This window comes from Lycorma delicatula, chromosome 8 (assembly GCF_047948215.1).
Source record: "Lycorma delicatula isolate Av1 chromosome 8, ASM4794821v1, whole genome shotgun sequence".
NCBI classification, from domain to species: Eukaryota; Metazoa; Arthropoda; class Insecta; order Hemiptera; family Fulgoridae; genus Lycorma; species Lycorma delicatula.
The window spans coordinates 90,031,579-90,050,208 of NC_134462.1; the positions used below are offsets into that span (position 1 = coordinate 90,031,579).

Below are 18,630 nucleotides of genomic sequence, written 5' to 3' on the forward strand. Positions count from 1 at the left end.
ACTCCACTCTCCTTCCTATCTTCTTGTTCATCACGAAACCTACTCCTGCCTGCCCATTATTTGATGCTGAGTTAATGACTCTAAAATCCCCTGTTCAAAAGTCGCCTTCCTCTTCCCACCGAACCTCACTAATTCCTACTATATCCACATTTATCCTATCCATTTCCCTTTTTAAATTTTCTAGCCAACCTTTTTTAAGCTTCTAGCATTCCACGCTCTGACTCGTAGAATGTTATTTTTTAATTTTCTGGTGAACCTTTCCTTAGTAGTCCCCACACGGAGATCCGAACGGGGTACTAGTTTACCTCCGGAATATTTTACCAAGGAAGGCGCCTCCATTATTGCTATGTGAAAATGCAGACAGCCACATTTTCTTGGAAAAAAAGCAGCTGTAGTTTTCCATTGCTTTCAGCTGCATAGTACTCAGAGGACTGAGTGATGTTGATATGGCCGTTTAAGTCATTGTGACTCACGCCTCTAACAACTACTGAAAGAGCTGCTGCCCTCTTTCAGGAATCATTCCTTAGTCTGGCTCTCAACAGATACCTCTCCGATATGGTTGCACCTTCGGTCCAGCTACTCTGTATCCCTGAGCACTCAAGCCCCCTCACCAACGGCAAGGTCTCATGATTCATAGAGGAGGTGTAAGGGTATATGTAGCAATTTGTGTAGTGCATGTGTATGGTGTCCAAGGTTCTGCAATTCTCTATGTAGTGGTAAGAAAAGCTGTAGAGATTAGGGCAATGGGGACACCAACCTCCAAAGCCCAAAGTCTTAAAGAAAAAGAAGACGTTGGGCAGATGGGGTTGTGAAATTTCAAATAAAATATACAATTTTTGTATTATCTAGACTAAACAGAATATTCATTGTTTCAAATGTATTTTCTATTACGTACGGAATTATTACAGTATTGTTACCTACGGTATAATTGCAATGGGGTCAGCTAATAAAAATGAAATAAAACAATTAAAATCTATACATAAAATAATAAAAATTCTTAAAAATATAAAATTACCATTTAATGTATTTGATATATATATTAGAATCATTGAGTCTCATTACAGTGAAATAGTAAATATATAAATCAGTACTAAATGTATTTACAAAATTTACTTATAAATACTGTGAAACACACTTCAAAAATAAAAATCTATAATTATACATACAATATATAATAATTTTTTTTTTTTGTTTTCTAAGCATCAAAGACAGTCAAAATAGTATATCAAAAACTTGCAACATAGCAGCTTCAGAATCCTCAAATTCATTATCAGCCAAATTAAAGTAATTATTACATGTTTCTTGCTGTAATGATAGGTCCAGAATTTGTTGCAGCTATTCTAAAGAACAGAAGTCAAAACATTAACATCAAATAATAAGTTTATAATTTTCTGTCAACTTGTTAAAATCATTATCAAATTTCTTCTGGTTGCTAATCAGTTTATTTCATAATTTATAAACCTTCTTCCACTGTGCCTGTATGTTCTGTAACAACATAGAACTGGCTATTTCTGCTTTAATTTTAACTTTATATATAATTTATTTTGGCTGATTATGCAATTGATGGCTCCAAAAGCAATACAGTTTCTTACTGTAATGTTTTGACATACTGTCCAGGTAGTAATTTGGAATTTAAAAAAAAAATGATAAAGATTATTTTAATTATGTACTTATGACTATAAATTGGCATATTTATAGTTTAAAATGTTGCCATATACTTTCTAAGAACAGTAGATTATCTTGTCCAAATTGAAATTTGATTTCTTTGTCAAAATGTTCATTCTGATTATTTGATAATTTTAATAAAGTTCCACTATTATTTTCAAAATTTACTTTCCACACAGAAGAGAAAAAATTATCAATCACAGATTGTAATATTCTTAAAGATGTTTCAGATGTAATACCAGCTAAAAGGTAAATAGGTTTATCAAAAGCTCTTCCCAGAGCATTTAAAGCATCTAAAAGCATCGCAATAATTAATGCACCTTTTGTTTCATCCTGAATATATGTTTCTAAATCTTGTAATATAATAACTTTTGGAAGCTTGCCTTGTCTAGATTGTACATACTGTAAACCGCATGTATATTCTAATAACTGATCAGGATTTTCAAAATACCTAAAACAAAAACACAATTAATTAATGATGCAATAAATTCAGATGAATATAAATAGCAAACAATTATGAACTTCTATGTACTGAAATTCTTTAGTACAAATTAAAGCTTGATGAAAGCTATTATTAAAAACTCATTTTCTTAAGACATGATAAAATAAATTTTGTCATAAAATTCTGTGTTCTTTCTTAAAGATGTTTTCGATAGAATTATAGCTAGAAGATAATCAAGTACATCAAATGAGAACATTTGAAACTTACAAAAATTAACCCAAGGTTAGGTACAGTTTGGAAACTTAGAATGTTATTGACATTTTATATCTTATAGTTGTTCTCATATAAATTCCCTCAAAGTGGATAAAAAACATACAATCTGAAATACATTAAAATATGGCATGTAAATTTTCCAGGAATTGTAAAATAAATACATTTAGCTAAGTACTAAATCAAAAACTTACTTTAAAGTTAATCTGCTGAATGCTTCTACTGTAGGTTTAGTACCACCATGAATTGTGAAAGGGATATTTTCAACCTTAGTTTTAGATATAAAGTGCACATGAAATCCATTGCTCAGAAATGATTTAGCACACTAAAATAAAAAAAAGGATTTACTAATTAATGATTATTAAAGATAAACTTACCTAACACATGCATGCACATATTCGTCTAATTTAACACATTTAAAATATATATGTCTTAAGTCAATATTGTTGCAGGATAAAATTTTTGTGCCAGTAATATAACCATGGAAAAAAGCAGAGCATGAAATCATATCACAATACATCATTATTCAGTCGAAAAAATTCAAGTGTGGCCTTTGACCAAGAACATAGTTTTAATTTTGAGATTCTACAGATTTACTTGCCACTCTGTATGTAGTCAAGTACTAAATGATGTTAAAAATCAATAATACAAATAGTTTGTAGCAATAAAATAGTTTGAAGGGTGCTAAACCCCTCATCCACAAGCAATGCCATTCATTTAAGAAATTTTGATTTATTCCTTACAAATTTGGCAACATCCATCTAATTTTCAACCATCAATGCTCAGTCATCTGAGTAATTATCAAAGACATGTGAAAATAAGTCTCAAGTTAGTAAATATGTTTCTGACTAAGTAATCACTACAACAACAAATAAATATGTTCATTTGTTATCAGTCAATGACAAATTTATTCTTTGTTTTAAATATGAACTTTTTTTTTTTTTGTTCATAAGATGTTTATCTTAGAAGTGCACAAAAATGTGTACTTCCCTATTGCTGTAAATTTCATAATTTTCTAATTTTGCTATACTCTGAAGAGGGAGGCCACCAACCTCAAAAAGAAATTGAAAAGAAATCTGTTTCCCTTTCAAGCATCATAAAATATAGGTTAAGTTTATTCAATTAATATGATACTGCAAACATAAGAGGTCTGTAAATAAAATAATGAAACTAGTTTTTTTGGCAACCAAAGTGGCAACATTGTAAAGTTACTAGTAAACATATGGTTAAATGAACAACTGATTTATATTAGGTATTAATATTTTTAGTCTATTGTTGCCATGTGAGACGTAAACTTTTTGTGAAACGAGTTTTTGTTGTGCATTAAAAAAATTATTGATACTAATTATGAGCAACATTGTGCAATCAGGTTTTGCATTAAACTTGGTAAGAATGCTACTGAAACTTTTTTAAAATTGAAAAGGGCATATGGAAATGATGATGTGTCACGAGCCCAAGTTTAGGTGGTTTAAAGCATTTTCAGATGGCTGGGAATCAGTTGCAGTCGATCCACGCTCTGGAAGACTGTTAATGTTAAAAAGGGACAATGTTGAGCGAATCAGAGACTTATACTGTTCGATCGGTGATTAACTATCAGAATGATTGTAGAACAATTGAATTTGAGCCATACCACAATCCATCAAATTGGACAAATGAAAAATGTTTATGCAAAATTGGCCCCAAAAAACCTTTATGTTGAACAAAAAACAACAGGATGAAAGTGTGCTGCAATCTTCTAGGGCAGATTGAAACTGATCCTGATTTTCTAAAAAATGTTATTACTGGTGATAAATCTTGGATATTTGAGTATGACCCAGAAACAAAAAGCCAGAGCAAGGAGTGGCACTTTTCAAACTTATCACGTCCAAAAAAACAAAAATGAGCAAATCATAAATCAAAACCATGCTAATTTGTTTCTTCAATAGTAATGGCATTGTCCATAAGGAGTTTTTGCCTACAGGACTATAAATCAGCATGTTTACCGAGAAATTCTTGAAAGACTGCGGAAAAGAGTTGCTCCATGAACCAGCCATCAAAGACAACTGGATGTTGCATTATGACAATGCTCCTTGTCACACTGCACTCTCACTCAATTAATGAGTTTTAGTCAAATAAAAACATTCCTGTAATTCCTGAAAGACCTTATTCACCTGACTTGAGTCCCTGTGACTTTTTCCTGTTCCCAATTTTAAAAAACACCTCAAGGACACCATTTTGGAACAGTAGAAAACAAAACAATGTAACCAACCATCTGCAGAATATATCAGTTTGCGTTCCAACACTGCCATGAAGAGTGGGAAAACCGTTTGAAGCGTTGCATGGCTTCCCAAGGGAACAGTTTGGAAAGTGAGTCCATGGATAATTGGATTGTAAATAAAAACAATCCACACCTGAACAGTCTCATTACTTTATTTACAGACCTCATATATTACAAAATATATTCTTTTAATTAGCTTATTTGTCAGTTTATAGATTAGATTAATTGCAATAAAATCTTAATTTATGTTCGAGGGATGATCAGAAAGTAAGTTACACCGCTTCTATGAAACAAACACATATTTATAAGACAATTTTTTTATTGAACAAAAAACCACATATTTTTATCTATTTTTCAATCTAATCACAAAGTTTTTCTAAACACTTTTCATTCCTTTGTCACAAGTTTTTCAAATCCACTCCTAAAAATTTCATCCAGTATCCTTCAACCATTTAAGGACTGCTTCCTTCAAACACATGGTAGTCGCAGGGTGCTAGGTCTGTAAGGCGGGTGAGACTACTCTTCCCACTTGAAATTTTGCAGTAACTCCTTTGTCGCGTGAGCTGAATGAGTAGTGTTGTAAAGAAAAACAACCCCATTACTCAATCTTCCAGGTCTTCAATCTTTAATGGCTTTATGCATTTTTATTAAAGACTCACAGTAAGATTTGTCGTTGTTGTTCCTTGGAACAGCAAGTTCCTCAGAATCAAAAAAGACTCAGCATAACCTTTTGAACATGTGGGAATGTTTTCACTTTTTTGACTTTGGCGAATTTTTGTGTCTCCATTCATTTGATGCTCATTTAATCTCAGGAGGGTAATGAAGCACCCAGCTCTCATCCCCTTTGATGATTAGTTTCAGTAACTGTGGACCGGTCCTAGAATAATGTTGAAGAAAAGAAAGAGCAAATGCAAAACATTGATGTTTGTGGTTGTCGGTCAACAGATGTGGCACCCATCGTGCACACACTTTATAGTAACCAAGCTGATCGTGAATAATCACAAACACACTACCATAACTGATTTTAAATTCACTTGCAATCTCTAATTTTAATGCGCCAGTTACTCAAGATCATTTCGTTCCGCATTACCCGTTCTGTTTGCAGTTGAAGGACACCCGGCATGCAGTTTGTCACTCACACTTGTTCTTGTGTTTCTGAATTTGGCACCATTTTGTGATCATGGGGCATGACATTGCATTCTCATCGTATACCTCAACAACTTGGCAATAAATTTCACATAACTGTAATTTTTTGCCCTCAAAAATTGGACTACTGAACACATTTCTATGCTGGATGAAACCTCTAGAGGACTCACCACAATGACAACACTACACATGTACTGAATGTCATACAGAATTGCTGCCGGGGGAACGTGAAGACAATAACGCAACGAATGCTGCCACCACAAGAGATTTGTTCTTCAGTTCAAGAACACGTTTTGTATACATCAAGAACGTTTTGTATACATCAGTAAGTTATTCATTAAATTTGAGTAAGACTTTTGTTGTTATAATAATTTGATTTTATTACAACAACTTTGCAGACTATTAATTGTAAAAAAAATTAAAAAGTGAATGATATTCATTAGAGATTAGAGCACTAGGCCTATTTTACTTACCACAATTTTATAGTAGGTGGTCTGAATGAAGGGTGTTAGAAGGTCTTTACCTAGCAGGAACTTCAGTCATGAGGTTTGTTGTTTAGGCATATCAATCCAGATAAGGATAGTTTATTGTCTTGTTCATGACCAGTGTGCAGTTTACCCTTATCTCACTATTATAATTCAAAAAATTTAATTGAAATAAGAATTAACTTGTCATTTTATTCTACTTTAATTGTTATTTTTGTTCTGCTATTTCTTCAGCATTAAACTAAACAAATGTTTTTGTTTTCATTGAATTTGTATCTTCCAGACAATAACATGACCAACTTAAGGCATTAATAATATATTAAATTTTCATTCTTGGTTGAATGTTTTCATATTCAAAAACAGTAAAATAAAGATTATGATTCCTTTTTTTTAATATGTAGAATATAATATGAAATGAAATATTATATAGAATTCAACAAATATTTTTATTATTTGTAATTTTTTAAATTGTGATTTTAATATAAATTTGTAATTTCTAGGTCGTGGGAAGCTGGAACTGGCCCAATTAAGGATGTATACAACATTGGAGATAATCCTCAGTTTCAGTTGGAAGTTAAGTCAAATGTTGGTGCTGTGTGGATTCTTTTAACTCGTCATATTACATTAATTGATGATTTTCGTGAAAATACAGAATATATTACTGTTCTTGTTTATAAAAATGAAGGAAAGCGTGTTTATTATCCAAGTTAGTATACTTATTTTATCTTAAGTATTTTAAGTTACTTTGGACATTCTGGTTCTTAAATTAATAGAAAGGTTTTACATTAAGTTAGGAGTGCTGTCCATTTCCATTTTCTTTTTCAGTTACATTTCGATACCTGGGAGGAAGTATTAATGCATTTAAGAAATGTACTATGATCTATTATTCTTGCACACTTGCCTTCTATAATATGGATTTAGTTAATTGGAATTCTGCTATATATTTATCTTTGAGGATTTATGTAAAATTTCTTTTTCACAAATGAATTTTTGGGGGAATATTTTTTTGTAAGAATGTGTTGTTTTTTTTTTCAGATGACCCACCTCCTTATATTGATGGAATTCGTATCAATAGTCCTCACTATTTGTGTAAAATTATATTAAATGAAAACAGTCCTCGTAAATTTACATTGGTCGTATCACAGTATGAGAAGATGCATACAATACACTATACTTTACGTGCATATGCAACATGTCCGTTTACTCTGACTAAAATTACAAATCCGTATAAGTACACCAAAAAGGTAAGTTAAAGGTTTGATAAAATCTATGGATTTGTGAATTTTCTAATTACGAGGCGTGTTTTTAATGGAAGGTCAATTTTGAAATAAAAACAAAACTATTTGTTTTAAAGCTATTTTGTTAGGCATGCAGTTAGGCTATACTAAGTACATGTGTTTTCTTTGCGAATGGGACAGCCGAGCTAGGGATAAACATTATGTTATAAAAGAGTAAAAGAAATGAAACAACTTAACTCCAAATGGGAAAAATTATTCATGAACCCTTAAAAAAAATTAGTTAACCCTTAGTTGAACCCAAAAAAATAATTTTTAACCCCTCTCCATATGAAGCTAGGACTAATGAAAAATTTTGTAAAATCAATGAAGATGGATAGCCCCAGATTTTTGTACATCAGGCAGAAATTTCCGAATGTAAGTGAAGGAAAAATTAATGAAGGAATATTTGTTGGTCCTTAAATAAGAGAGTTGGTCAGAGATGATGTATTTAACTCGATGTTAAATAATGTAGAAAGTGCAGCTTGGGCTTCATTTAAAGACATTTGCAGAAGTTTTCTCAGCAAACAAAAATCCGACAAATACCATAATATTGTTAATCAGCTTCTTAATTCATACAGCGCTATGGGATGTAATATCTCTTTGAAAATATATTTCCTCCACTCGCATCTGGATTTTTTCCCAGACAACCTTGGAGATGTAATTAACGAATATTGTAAACGTTTCCACCAAAACATGTCAGTGATGGAAAACCACTATAAAGGGAAATGGAATACTAACATGCTAGCCGATTACTGTTGGACATTAATTCGGAATGTGCCTGAGGCTATTTATAAAAGAAAAGCATCAGCAAAATCATTCTAACACAGATATGGCCATGCAAAATTATAATTTTTACAGATTTGAACTTAATTTTTTAAAATTATTTTTAGTTTTATTTAAAACTAAGAGTGATAGAGAAATTGTATTTGCAGATCTGTAATGAATGAAAGAAAGCAATTCAAGAAATGGTAACACACATACAGCAACTTTAAAAAAATTTTTTTTTTGCCCATCAGTGTTATTTTAATAGCGGTCATTATAATGTCTTTTGTCAATTGAACGTAATTCTGGTTTTTACAGTTTAACTACCTGTAGATAAATCCTGACCTTACTTTAAGTTCTATTTTGTGTGTAATCATTGTTTATTATTATTGTTGTGGTGGTGGTCATGATTACCACAACCGCCACCATATTTGTTTATTATTGTCATTTATTGTTATTACTGTTGTCATTATTATTGATTTGTCTTATTTTTTTTACTTATGTTCTTAAACCTATAAATTGTAATTATATAAACATTTTCAATGTTTGATCTCTCAGTATCCAGAACAAGCCATGAACACATGACAATACCTATTGTGATTAAATTTCAACTTTATAAAACATTTACAAAGTTTGTCAAAAAATCGTATCACAGAAAAATTATAAACATAATGTTTTAAAATTACTTTTAAGAAAGAAAATGGTTCTTAGGTTAATTTCTTTCTTTTTCTATAATTATTAATGATGATGACATTTTCAAATTATGTATATTTTCTACATTTTTTGTTTGAAATATCAGAAGAGATTCATGCTGTTTCCTTTAATTATTTTAATAGCAATAGTAGAACAAGAGTTTTTTATTAATATAGGAAAAATCTTCTTTTTTTTACATAATTGTTGATAATTCTGTTCTTTCATATTTTATCAATTTTATGATGGGTCAGCTAGTGGTAGAACACTTTTTTACAATTTTTTTTTAACTGCAGATATCAAATTGTGAATGGAAAGGAGTTACTGCTGGAGGATGTAGAAATCATCCTTCAACATATCCAAATAATCCTTGTTATAGATTGGTTCTTGATAATTTTGATGAGAACAATTTTCTTTTATTGGATCTTAAAGGACCAAAACAATATCAGTTGGGATTAGAAATTATTCCAAAATCACTGAATGATCCAAATAAAACGGAACCATTTGTTTCACAGTCTTCAAGACCGTACAGGTATAAAACTGAAAATTTATTCACTACCGCTGAAGTTGATAGAAATTTAATGAATGAAACATCAATTTGTCATTGTTATGAAATTTAATTGAACTGTTTACAGAGAAGTAAAATTCAAACTTAAATGTGTTGTTTTCTGATTAATTATAAAGTATTTAGACAAGGTTGTAAACCATTTACTTTAAAATGTATTTACTTTATGCAATTAACTCTGATGAAGTTTAAATAAAGTAAATAATTATAAGTAATCATTTATTATATTATAAGCAGTTATTTATAATATAATTTTATTATATTATATATTAAACATTTAACTTGTCTTGAATTTTCTTTTTCCTGTTTAGCCTCTGGTTTGTTTTATGACATATTTGTAAGTTATTAAAAAATGTAATGTAAACACAAGAATTTTAGTCAAAAAATGATTTAATAAAAGGAATAATCTAATAGTAATAGTTATAAAAGAGTAAAAAATATTTTTTTTAAAACCTGTCTTACACAAAATAATTTTTTTTTGAATAAGCATAACACTAAATTTATGCTGATGTTATTGAAAGTTTGGTTCTGGCAGTTAATGTATCGTAGTCACATACAGTTCTCAGAAGGAAAGCCAGGCGTCAAATTGCCAAACATATCTGACCTTCTCTTTCTCATTGCGCTTATCTCTCTCACCGACACATTGTCATGGATCTAGCAATTCTTTTTTCTGAAAGTTAATTGTTGGCCATTTCCTGAAATATGTTTAATTTAATTTTTTTGGAATTATTTTTTCTATGTAGGACTGTTTTATATATATATATATATATATATATATATATATATATATATATATATATATTTTATAATTATTTATAATAGGCTATAATGTATTATTTAATTTTTACATTAACAATTTACAATAGTTATTAATATTATAATAATCACTATAATATATTATTTAAATTGGGGAAAACTACTACCGTACAATAAAAATAATTATTATAAATAAATACTGACATTATTCATCAGAAAGTGGTTGAATTCCGTCGACTTCTTCATCTTCAAAGCCACTATCGAAACTGGAAGATGAAGCAGATGATTCCTTTTAAATTTATAATTAAATTGTCTATGTGCAAGGGAATTTCTCATTCTATGGTTTCATATAACTCCATTAACATATTGTACACTTTTCTCTAGTCTTGACAGGTTACACTATTTATTCCTTGCAATGAAATTTCTTCTATTTCTATCATGTAAACTATTTATTATTTTTTTACATATCTTTTGATGTGACCACACATTTTCAATAGCATTGAAGTGATAATGATAGGGAGGCAATAGGATAACTTTGTTACCTGTTTCTTTGCTACTTCATAGATAGGTCTTGAAAGTTTTTCTCTGAATAATTTCCAAAAGTTATCCTTTGATCACTGAATTATCTGCATTGACCCCGCGTGAAACTAGTCAATCAACTCATGATTCCAGTTAGCATTATTTGGTAATTTATCCAATTGCACTGAGTGATTTGAAGCATTATCCATTACTATGATGCTACTCAGTTTAACTTTTTTCAAAAGCGTTTCTTTGAATCATTTTGTGAATGTTTGTTTCATTATTCATCTCCTCATGGTAGTCGTTCATTTTCTTTGATTTGAACATTAATAGCACTTCATTCACAACCCCTCAACTGTTCTGGCATGACAGACAATTAATCTGTCACCTCAACTGATAGGGACATGCATAGTGCCATCCAGAGTTTCATTGTCCATGCTTTTGGATTTGAGTGGTTAGTATTAACCCAAGTTTCATCTAACCATACAATTTCATTAAAATACTTCAATAAAATACTGCAATGAGCGATAATATCTCCTTTTTCAAATATAATTTTCCCGCTATTAATTTTTTGGTACTAGAAGCTGATATTATGCAATACTTTTAATAAAAACGAATATTATCCATAAAATAACTCAGCCTCCCAAAAAGAAACTAATAACTTCTTACTTCTTGGATTTCTTTCTTCAAGTAGTATTTGTAAATGTGTTTGTGAATGGCATCAGCTGCAAACATATATCTAAATCAGTTACTGGAGAATCTCTTGGTTGTTGTTACCCGGTGTTGATAATTTGGATGAACCTTTCTGCAAAGTTAAAGACTTCTCTTTAGTAATATTGGAAACTGTATTGCTACTAATTTTAAGAGCAACAGCACTAAGTTCTCTAACTTTTTGAAAAGAAATTAAAGGTTCATTCTTTTCTAAAATTCTTTTTGATGGCAGACTATTTCCCACATTTGGCTACAAACCATTACACCCCGACCAAAAGTCATTCCATGACAAAAAACCCCAAAACCAACAGTAACTAATGATTCATGAAAAATATTATATATGTTATACAATATACAAATATACTATGTAGAAAACGTGCAGTTTTAAATAGACTAGTATAATTTCTGGCAGTAAAAAGTACTGTTTCATATTATTGATGAAAAATGTTGTACAAACACAGGAAGAGTTAAATACAACACAGACGCTCTCTACCACAGTAGCTAGTCATCGACTACAATTGTCAGCATCATGGTAGTTCTATCTGACAACAGAATGATGTATATATGTGTTGCTATGACCAGAGCCAATAATACTCTTCTGCCATTTTATTGAGAGAGAGAGAGAGGGAGCAATACCTCAACGGCCAGAACCAAACTTTAGATAACATTAATATAATAGAAAAAATGACCAAGGCTCACTCACTGAGCAAAGTGTAGAGAAGAACTAAAAAAGAAAAACAACTGTGGTGTGATACAGTAATTTGTATGAGATTTAAAATCTACTGCCAAACTATTGAGAAAAGAACACCTCAGTGTTATATTATATAGCAATTTTATACAGTTTACATACCCAGATTCTTATCAGAAGAAAATAGATAATATAAATGAATTCGATTTGGAAGATTGAATTATTTAAAAAGTCAAGAATGACTGTATTTAAGACTGTAAGTCAAGAACTGAATGTGTATTTTAAATATCATCTCTCATTTATATTTTTATTATTATTTTTTTTTTTAATTGTAATTATTTTAAGATACTCTTTACTTATCTACATTTCTGTATTCTGATGTTTTTTGCTATTTGTTTTATTCAATTTCTGATGTCTTGTTTTTCATTACCATGCGTACAAAATACGTAATCTCTGTGTATCTGTTTCTTTGTGTTTTTTTTTTTTTAATCAAAACTATAAAAATACACCAAACAGCAAGCTTAATTAATGTAAACTTAACAATTTGTATATAATCTTTTCAAATTCAGGGGTAAGTTATCATCATAAGTTATAAAATAGTATTTAAGTGAAAACAAGATGGCTCTTGTGATGTATAAAATATTGTTGTCACATAATATTAGTAATTTGTAACTATGAGTTTTTTACATGTGATGTGTTACTTAAAATAGTAATTTAAAACTTACGATTATTCCATAGATTCAAAAAATTTAGTGAGTTGTTAAGTTATATAAGTTATTAATTTCTTATTACAGTGTTATTTTGGTGTATTCGTAGGCGGATTTTATTAATTACCTACAGCACACTAAACAAAATGTAATGTGGTTTTGCAAACCATTTGCAAAATGTTTTACTAAATCAATAATACAATAAGCATTGTTTATAGTGACCTCCAAGGGACCGGTGATTTCAGTTCATTATAACCAATAGTCACAATAACTAATGTTTAAGTAGCTTAGTGATATTAATACTGTAGTAATAATAATAATAATAATTAAAAATAAATGCAATAATAAATACAAATACGGTAGAGTAAAAGAAGGTAGAGAAAAAATGTAAAACTTACTTTTTCTGCAAATGGTCTGTATTTTGCTTTATTTCAAACATTTTGTGTTATAATACAGTTTTTTAAGGTTCTTTTCTAAATCAAAACAAACACTCTTTGTTTTTCTTAGCAACTTAAATAAAACCGAGAAACTGGCAAACGGTTTTCATTGCTGTTAAAAATTCTGGAAGATTTAGTAGGTTGATATCCTCATCATTGTTGCTATCGTTACCTCCGTTGTCATTACCTACATCTCCATCTATTTCTGTTAATTCTGAAGCCACTACATCATCATCTGTTACAGTTTCATGCATTTTTAAATCTTGATAATCTACAAACAATGCATTTGACTATTAGTTTTGCAGAGTTATTGCTCCTTTCTGCTAAAGATATTCTTCTTTGCATGCAACACAGTCAGTAACTTCGCCAGCCTGTGGTAAAAATCCTGCATGTCAAAAGCAATTTTTTACAGTCAGTGTGAAACCTCATTCCATGATCTTTCTAACATAATTATAGAATCCGAAATAGTTATTTGTGTTTCCTTTTTTTTATCTAAATCCTGTATCATTTGTAAAATTAAGTGTTTTTTGTAATAGACTTTTATTGACTTGATCACGCCTTGATCTAAAGGCTGTAAGACCACTGTTGTTTTCAGTGGTAAGAATAGTAACTTTATACACAAAAGATTTTCAATGTGTGGATGAGCCAGACAGTTGTCAATGAACAGCAGTATTTTGTCATTTTCAATCTTTAAATAACGGTTCCATTTTCATATCCAAGATTAAAGATATCACTTGTCATTCAAGCTTTCTTGTTACTTTTGTACGTAACAGAAAGCGATTTCAAATTTTTAAATCATTGGGGTTTAGCACTTTTCCCTGTAACCAGAATTTTTTTTTTTGTCAGTTCCAGTCATATTTGTAGCAGTTAGTACTGTTAGTCTTTCTTTTGATAATTTTTCACCCAAACATGTTTCACCTTTAAACCAAAGGTTTATTTCTGGCGTCAGTTTAAAAACAAACATTGGGTTCATCAGCATTATATAGATTTCTTCATCCGAATAGCACTTAATTTTGGCCAAATGGTTTCTAGCTATTTTCCTGACACACCAGTTGGAGCTGCTGTGGCCGTGCTACTTATTCTCCCCCAACACAGTATCATGACACTGACGGAACCGTTGTATCCAAGCTGAAGTTATTTCACATGGTTCACAGAATTTTTCAGAAAAATTGTTCGCCTTAATATCCCTATAGAGCTTGCAATATAGGGCCGTTAATACGGTTATTACTAGTTCTCTGGTATTTAAACCATTTTAACAGTGCTTGGTCTACATCATTATGTTTACTAGGCTGTAATTATTTTGATTTCAAAGAATTTGTTTCAAAATTTTTCTTAATTTTTTTCAAGGTTCTTCCATATCACCAATACTGTAGAATGACCCACGCCTAATTCTTGGGCAGTGTCATTAGTTTCACCATTCTCTAATTGTCAAATGTGCATATTTTCCTCTATCATGAATGTTTTTCGCAAAGTCATAATTAAATCAATATTGAATGAGTTACACAGGATATGTAAAATAAAATACTTTACCCCATGTTATGATATGCTCACAGAAAAAGAATAATAACAACTGAATGTGACTGCTTCAGTTTACAATAAATCTAGTACAGGAAGAAGACAAAAAAAAGTAGAAATGTACATATGTAAGAAAAAAGGAATCATCAAAATATTTCTGTAACTACAATTTAGATATACTATGTTACTGATGTTACTATGTCACTACAACTGATGTTATTCTAAACAATGTGCATATTGTATTTATGCGTTAACAGCATGCCAAACAGACCAAGAGACAAGTTTTTGATCACCATATCCGATGTCCCTATGAATGATACTTACTAAATATATTTATTTATATTTTATTGAAAATTTTGTTTAGTGTGCTTTGTTAAGTGTTTTATAAATCTTTTTAAGATTCATATTATTCCACTGTATTGTTAAATTGTATTTAAATTCTTTTAAATAAATCACATAGTGCAGAATGTTGTGATAAGACTATATTTTTATTTTTTAGTATTTGTTGTCATTTTTTTCCTAAATAGTAAATTATATTAAATTGATGATTATTTATGATTAACAGATCTGGATTTGTTGCATTTGAATTGGATAATATACCTGGAGGAACATATGATATTATACCTTCAACGTATCTTCCTGGACAAGAAGGCCCGTTTTTCTTAACTGTAAAGTCATCATGTCCTCTACAGTTGTTGTTAGAAAGATAGTAGAGAATAAACTTCCGTTGCTGTTTATTTAATTATTATCTTTAAAAAAGTTTAACTATTTTGTATTTTTTAAGTATATTTTACTTTTTTTAATTAAAAAAAATGTGATATTGAATATACGTTAGAGTAACAGAATAGTATTTAAAACCTGTTCTTAATATTGGCTTGTTAATATCTAATAGTGATTTGTTGTACCAGAGGTTCTGATTATATGTACATTTCAGTATGAAAATTTTGAGCAAAAAAATTTATGTATAATTTCATGCATTTCAAAAACATATATATATGCACACGTACAAATTTATTTTTAAAGTAATATAAGATAAGAGGTAAAAAGTTGTAGACCCTTAAGAACAGAATAAGACTTGGCACAGTGTCTAAATTTTGTTTTATCTGATATAATCTTGTTAGCACACTATTTAAATTTTTCTACTTGAGGGTAGCTGTTAAAACAGATTCTGTAAGCAAATATAAGAATGCAATTGAAGAAAACCAAAACAAGAGTTTAAGCATGTTTGTGAAAACCTAACTGTAGACATTGTGAATGATGCTGAATATCCTTGTTTATTTACACCATTAATCTCTGAATTATTAGTTCATAAAATAACATTTTTGTTCAATAATTTTTGTAAATAATAATAAGAAAAATGTTTTTGTAAATTGTAATAAATTTTTTCTACAGAATAATTATTTTATGATATAAAAGCTATTTTTATATTTCTATTTACTCACACAATATCAAATTAATATTATGGCTTATTTTGTTATAAATCTTATAATCCATTAATATATTATTAGTTTTAATGTTAATAAAGAGGCGTTACTTTAAAGTGTTTTCATTTCATACTTCATAGAACAGACTAAGAAGTACAATAATCCTAATAGTTAATAAACTGATGTTGAGGAGATGGAGATTTAAAGGCAAAAAGATTTATATCCAATAAGAAAGTGGTTCCTGTTTATAGTGAAAAGCAGTTAGCTTATAAATTGTGCTCATTGGAGTCAATAAATTTTCAGGGATAAAAATATCTTACATAGTACATTGCTTATTTATTGAGTTGTACAATTGTGACGCAACAGTAGCTAAACCATGCTGTGAAATAATTTTCCTTTTTTTATTGTGAAATGAAAAATGATACAAACTTAAAAATCAAACATATCAATATAACATGAAAGATAAATCAAGAAGATTTTTTCATTAATCTTTCTTCTTTATTGCTCTCCTTTTTATCATCCATGAACAGAAGATTTGAAAGATAGTGCATGGTAAACTGGAGGAACAAAACATAGACTTTTAGTATGTCTTTAGAAAGACTTTAGAATGGTGTCTTTTAGAATTTTTTAATCCTCATCTTTTTGGAAATTTTTTATTCAAAATGATATCTTCAGTATCTGAAAGATGTTCTTTAATCAGTTTACAAAAACTAAATTTTTATATATTCAGTTATATGTGAATATTTTTATATTCCATCCCACTGATATTAACCTTTCAATTTCTAAGATTTGTCAAAGAAATTGACCTCTTTTTCCCTAAGCGCACAAGATGTCATTATCAGTACCCAGACACAAAATTACTGTAGTAGATTATTATAAAAGCATATTGTAGTATTAATCAAATTTTTGAATCCAGATTTACAGCCTTAAGAAATCTTAGGATATTAGGCAAAAGCGATACATGTTGTCTAAGATAAAGTATATTTAAACTAGTCCCTAGTTTAAACTTCGGATGCAATGTCACATAACAGATACAATCTACAAATATGTGGTGTACTGTCAGTTGGTAGTCACAGCGAACGCAAACGGATGCATCAGTCTGAATGCCTAGTGTGCCCTACAGTATTTGCAAACAGCTAATAATAGCCCCCACATGACGGTTATTCCTACATGAAGAGCTTCAGGGTGACACAGTGTCCTTAACTGTGTTAAGTTTATTATTATTGATTATAGTATTCCATTTACTCTGCCATTCATCATGAACCACACTTCAGAAAACCACAAGATCATTTGAAACAATGCAATCAGTGAAAGGAGGCTGCAGAATTCACTGATTTTGAATATACTTGGAATTTAATTTTATTGTGTTTAATTCTTGAATTATTGACATTCAAATGTTTTATATCATTCTTTTTTATTTTGTGGTTTTTTTCTATAATACAATGAAATAATTATCCAATATTGAGTACTACTTTCTAGTGTATACAAAATATGAAGAAAATTTTTATATCAAGTATAATAGTGAAAAAAAAAAAACAAAACAATAAATAATATACATACATAATGATTTTTTTTCATAAAAGTGAAAAAGGTAACTCTCCCTGTTTTCTTCATGATTTTATTACTATTGACTACAATGGTTATGAATATACTGAAATTTAATTTTATTATGTTTATTTCTTGAATTACTGACATATATTTCCTATTAATAGAATAATATATTAAGGGTAACTATGTAATAATTAGTACTACTCTCTCATATATAACTGTATACAAAATATGAAGCAAATCATTAACATCAAGTCTGATAGCGAGAAAAAAAACAGTGAATTAGACCTTCACTACTTTTTCGTAAAAGTGAAAAATGTAACCCCCCTTTTTTTCTTTCTGATTGCATTACTATAAACTAGTCTGATTATCAGTATACTTGCAGTTACTTTTGTGTTGTTTAGTTCTCAAATTTTTGACATTCAAGTGTAGTAAATGATTTTTTTAGCTTTTGCTTTTTTCCTATAATAAAATATATTAGGAATAACTGTAATATTTAGTACTACTATCTGGTATAATATAGCTCTGTACAAAATATGAAGCAAATCAAGTATGATAACAAAAGAAAAAACAATGCATTTATACAACATGATCTTTTTCGTAAAATGTAAACCATTTTTTTTTTAATTATGATTATAATAATATAAACTACACTGATTATGAATATACTTGAAATTTTATTTTGTCATTTATTTCTGGAGTTACTAACATTCAAATATTTTATATTACATTTTTACTTCATGAGTTTTCCTATAATAGAATAATA

General features: G+C 29.5%; 2 protein-coding genes across 2 annotated transcripts; one reads left to right on the forward strand and one right to left on the reverse strand.

Annotated features, from left to right (window-relative positions):
• Positions 1–1,037: 1,037 nt before the first annotated feature.
• LOC142329493 (uncharacterized) lies at positions 1,038–5,805 on the reverse strand. Its single transcript, XM_075374166.1, has 3 exons — positions 5,776–5,805; positions 2,572–2,702; positions 1,038–2,116 (listed from the first exon to the last, which is right to left on the reverse strand). Exons 1-3 carry the CDS (start codon positions 5,803–5,805, stop codon positions 1,693–1,695), a joined length of 585 nt encoding a protein of 194 aa, XP_075230281.1. The 3' UTR covers positions 1,038–1,692.
• A 223-nt stretch (positions 5,806–6,028) lies between these two features.
• Positions 6,029–8,489, forward strand: LOC142329494 (calpain-7-like). Its single transcript, XM_075374167.1, has 4 exons — positions 6,029–6,105; positions 6,766–6,971; positions 7,301–7,509; positions 8,475–8,489. The coding sequence occupies exons 1-4, from the start codon at positions 6,029–6,031 to the stop codon at positions 8,487–8,489; spliced, it is 507 nt and encodes a 168-aa protein (XP_075230282.1).
• The last annotated feature ends 10,141 nt before the right edge of the window (positions 8,490–18,630 follow it).

What these genes read in the sequence shown, in the direction of transcription:
- LOC142329493 (XM_075374166.1), bottom strand. Translation starts at nt 5,805, where the DNA reads ATGGTGCCAAATTCAGAAACACAAGAACAA. An exon ending in ATTCAGAAACACAAGAACAA is followed by an intron (nt 2,703 to 5,775) that starts GTGTGAGTGACA and finishes TTTTTATTTTAG; the next exon opens with TGTGCTAAATCATTTCTGAG. An exon ending in TTCAGCAGATTAACTTTAAA is followed by an intron (nt 2,117 to 2,571) that starts GTAAGTTTTTGA and finishes TTTTTGTTTTAG; the next exon opens with GTATTTTGAAAATCCTGATC.
- LOC142329494 (XM_075374167.1), top strand. Translation starts at nt 6,029, where the DNA reads ATGCTGCCACCACAAGAGATTTGTTCTTCAGTTCAAGAACACGTTTTG. An exon ending in AGAACGTTTTGTATACATCA is followed by an intron (nt 6,106 to 6,765) that starts GTAAGTTATTCA and finishes TGTAATTTCTAG; the next exon opens with GTCGTGGGAAGCTGGAACTG. An exon ending in AAAGCGTGTTTATTATCCAA is followed by an intron (nt 6,972 to 7,300) that starts GTTAGTATACTT and finishes TTTTTTTTTCAG; the next exon opens with ATGACCCACCTCCTTATATT.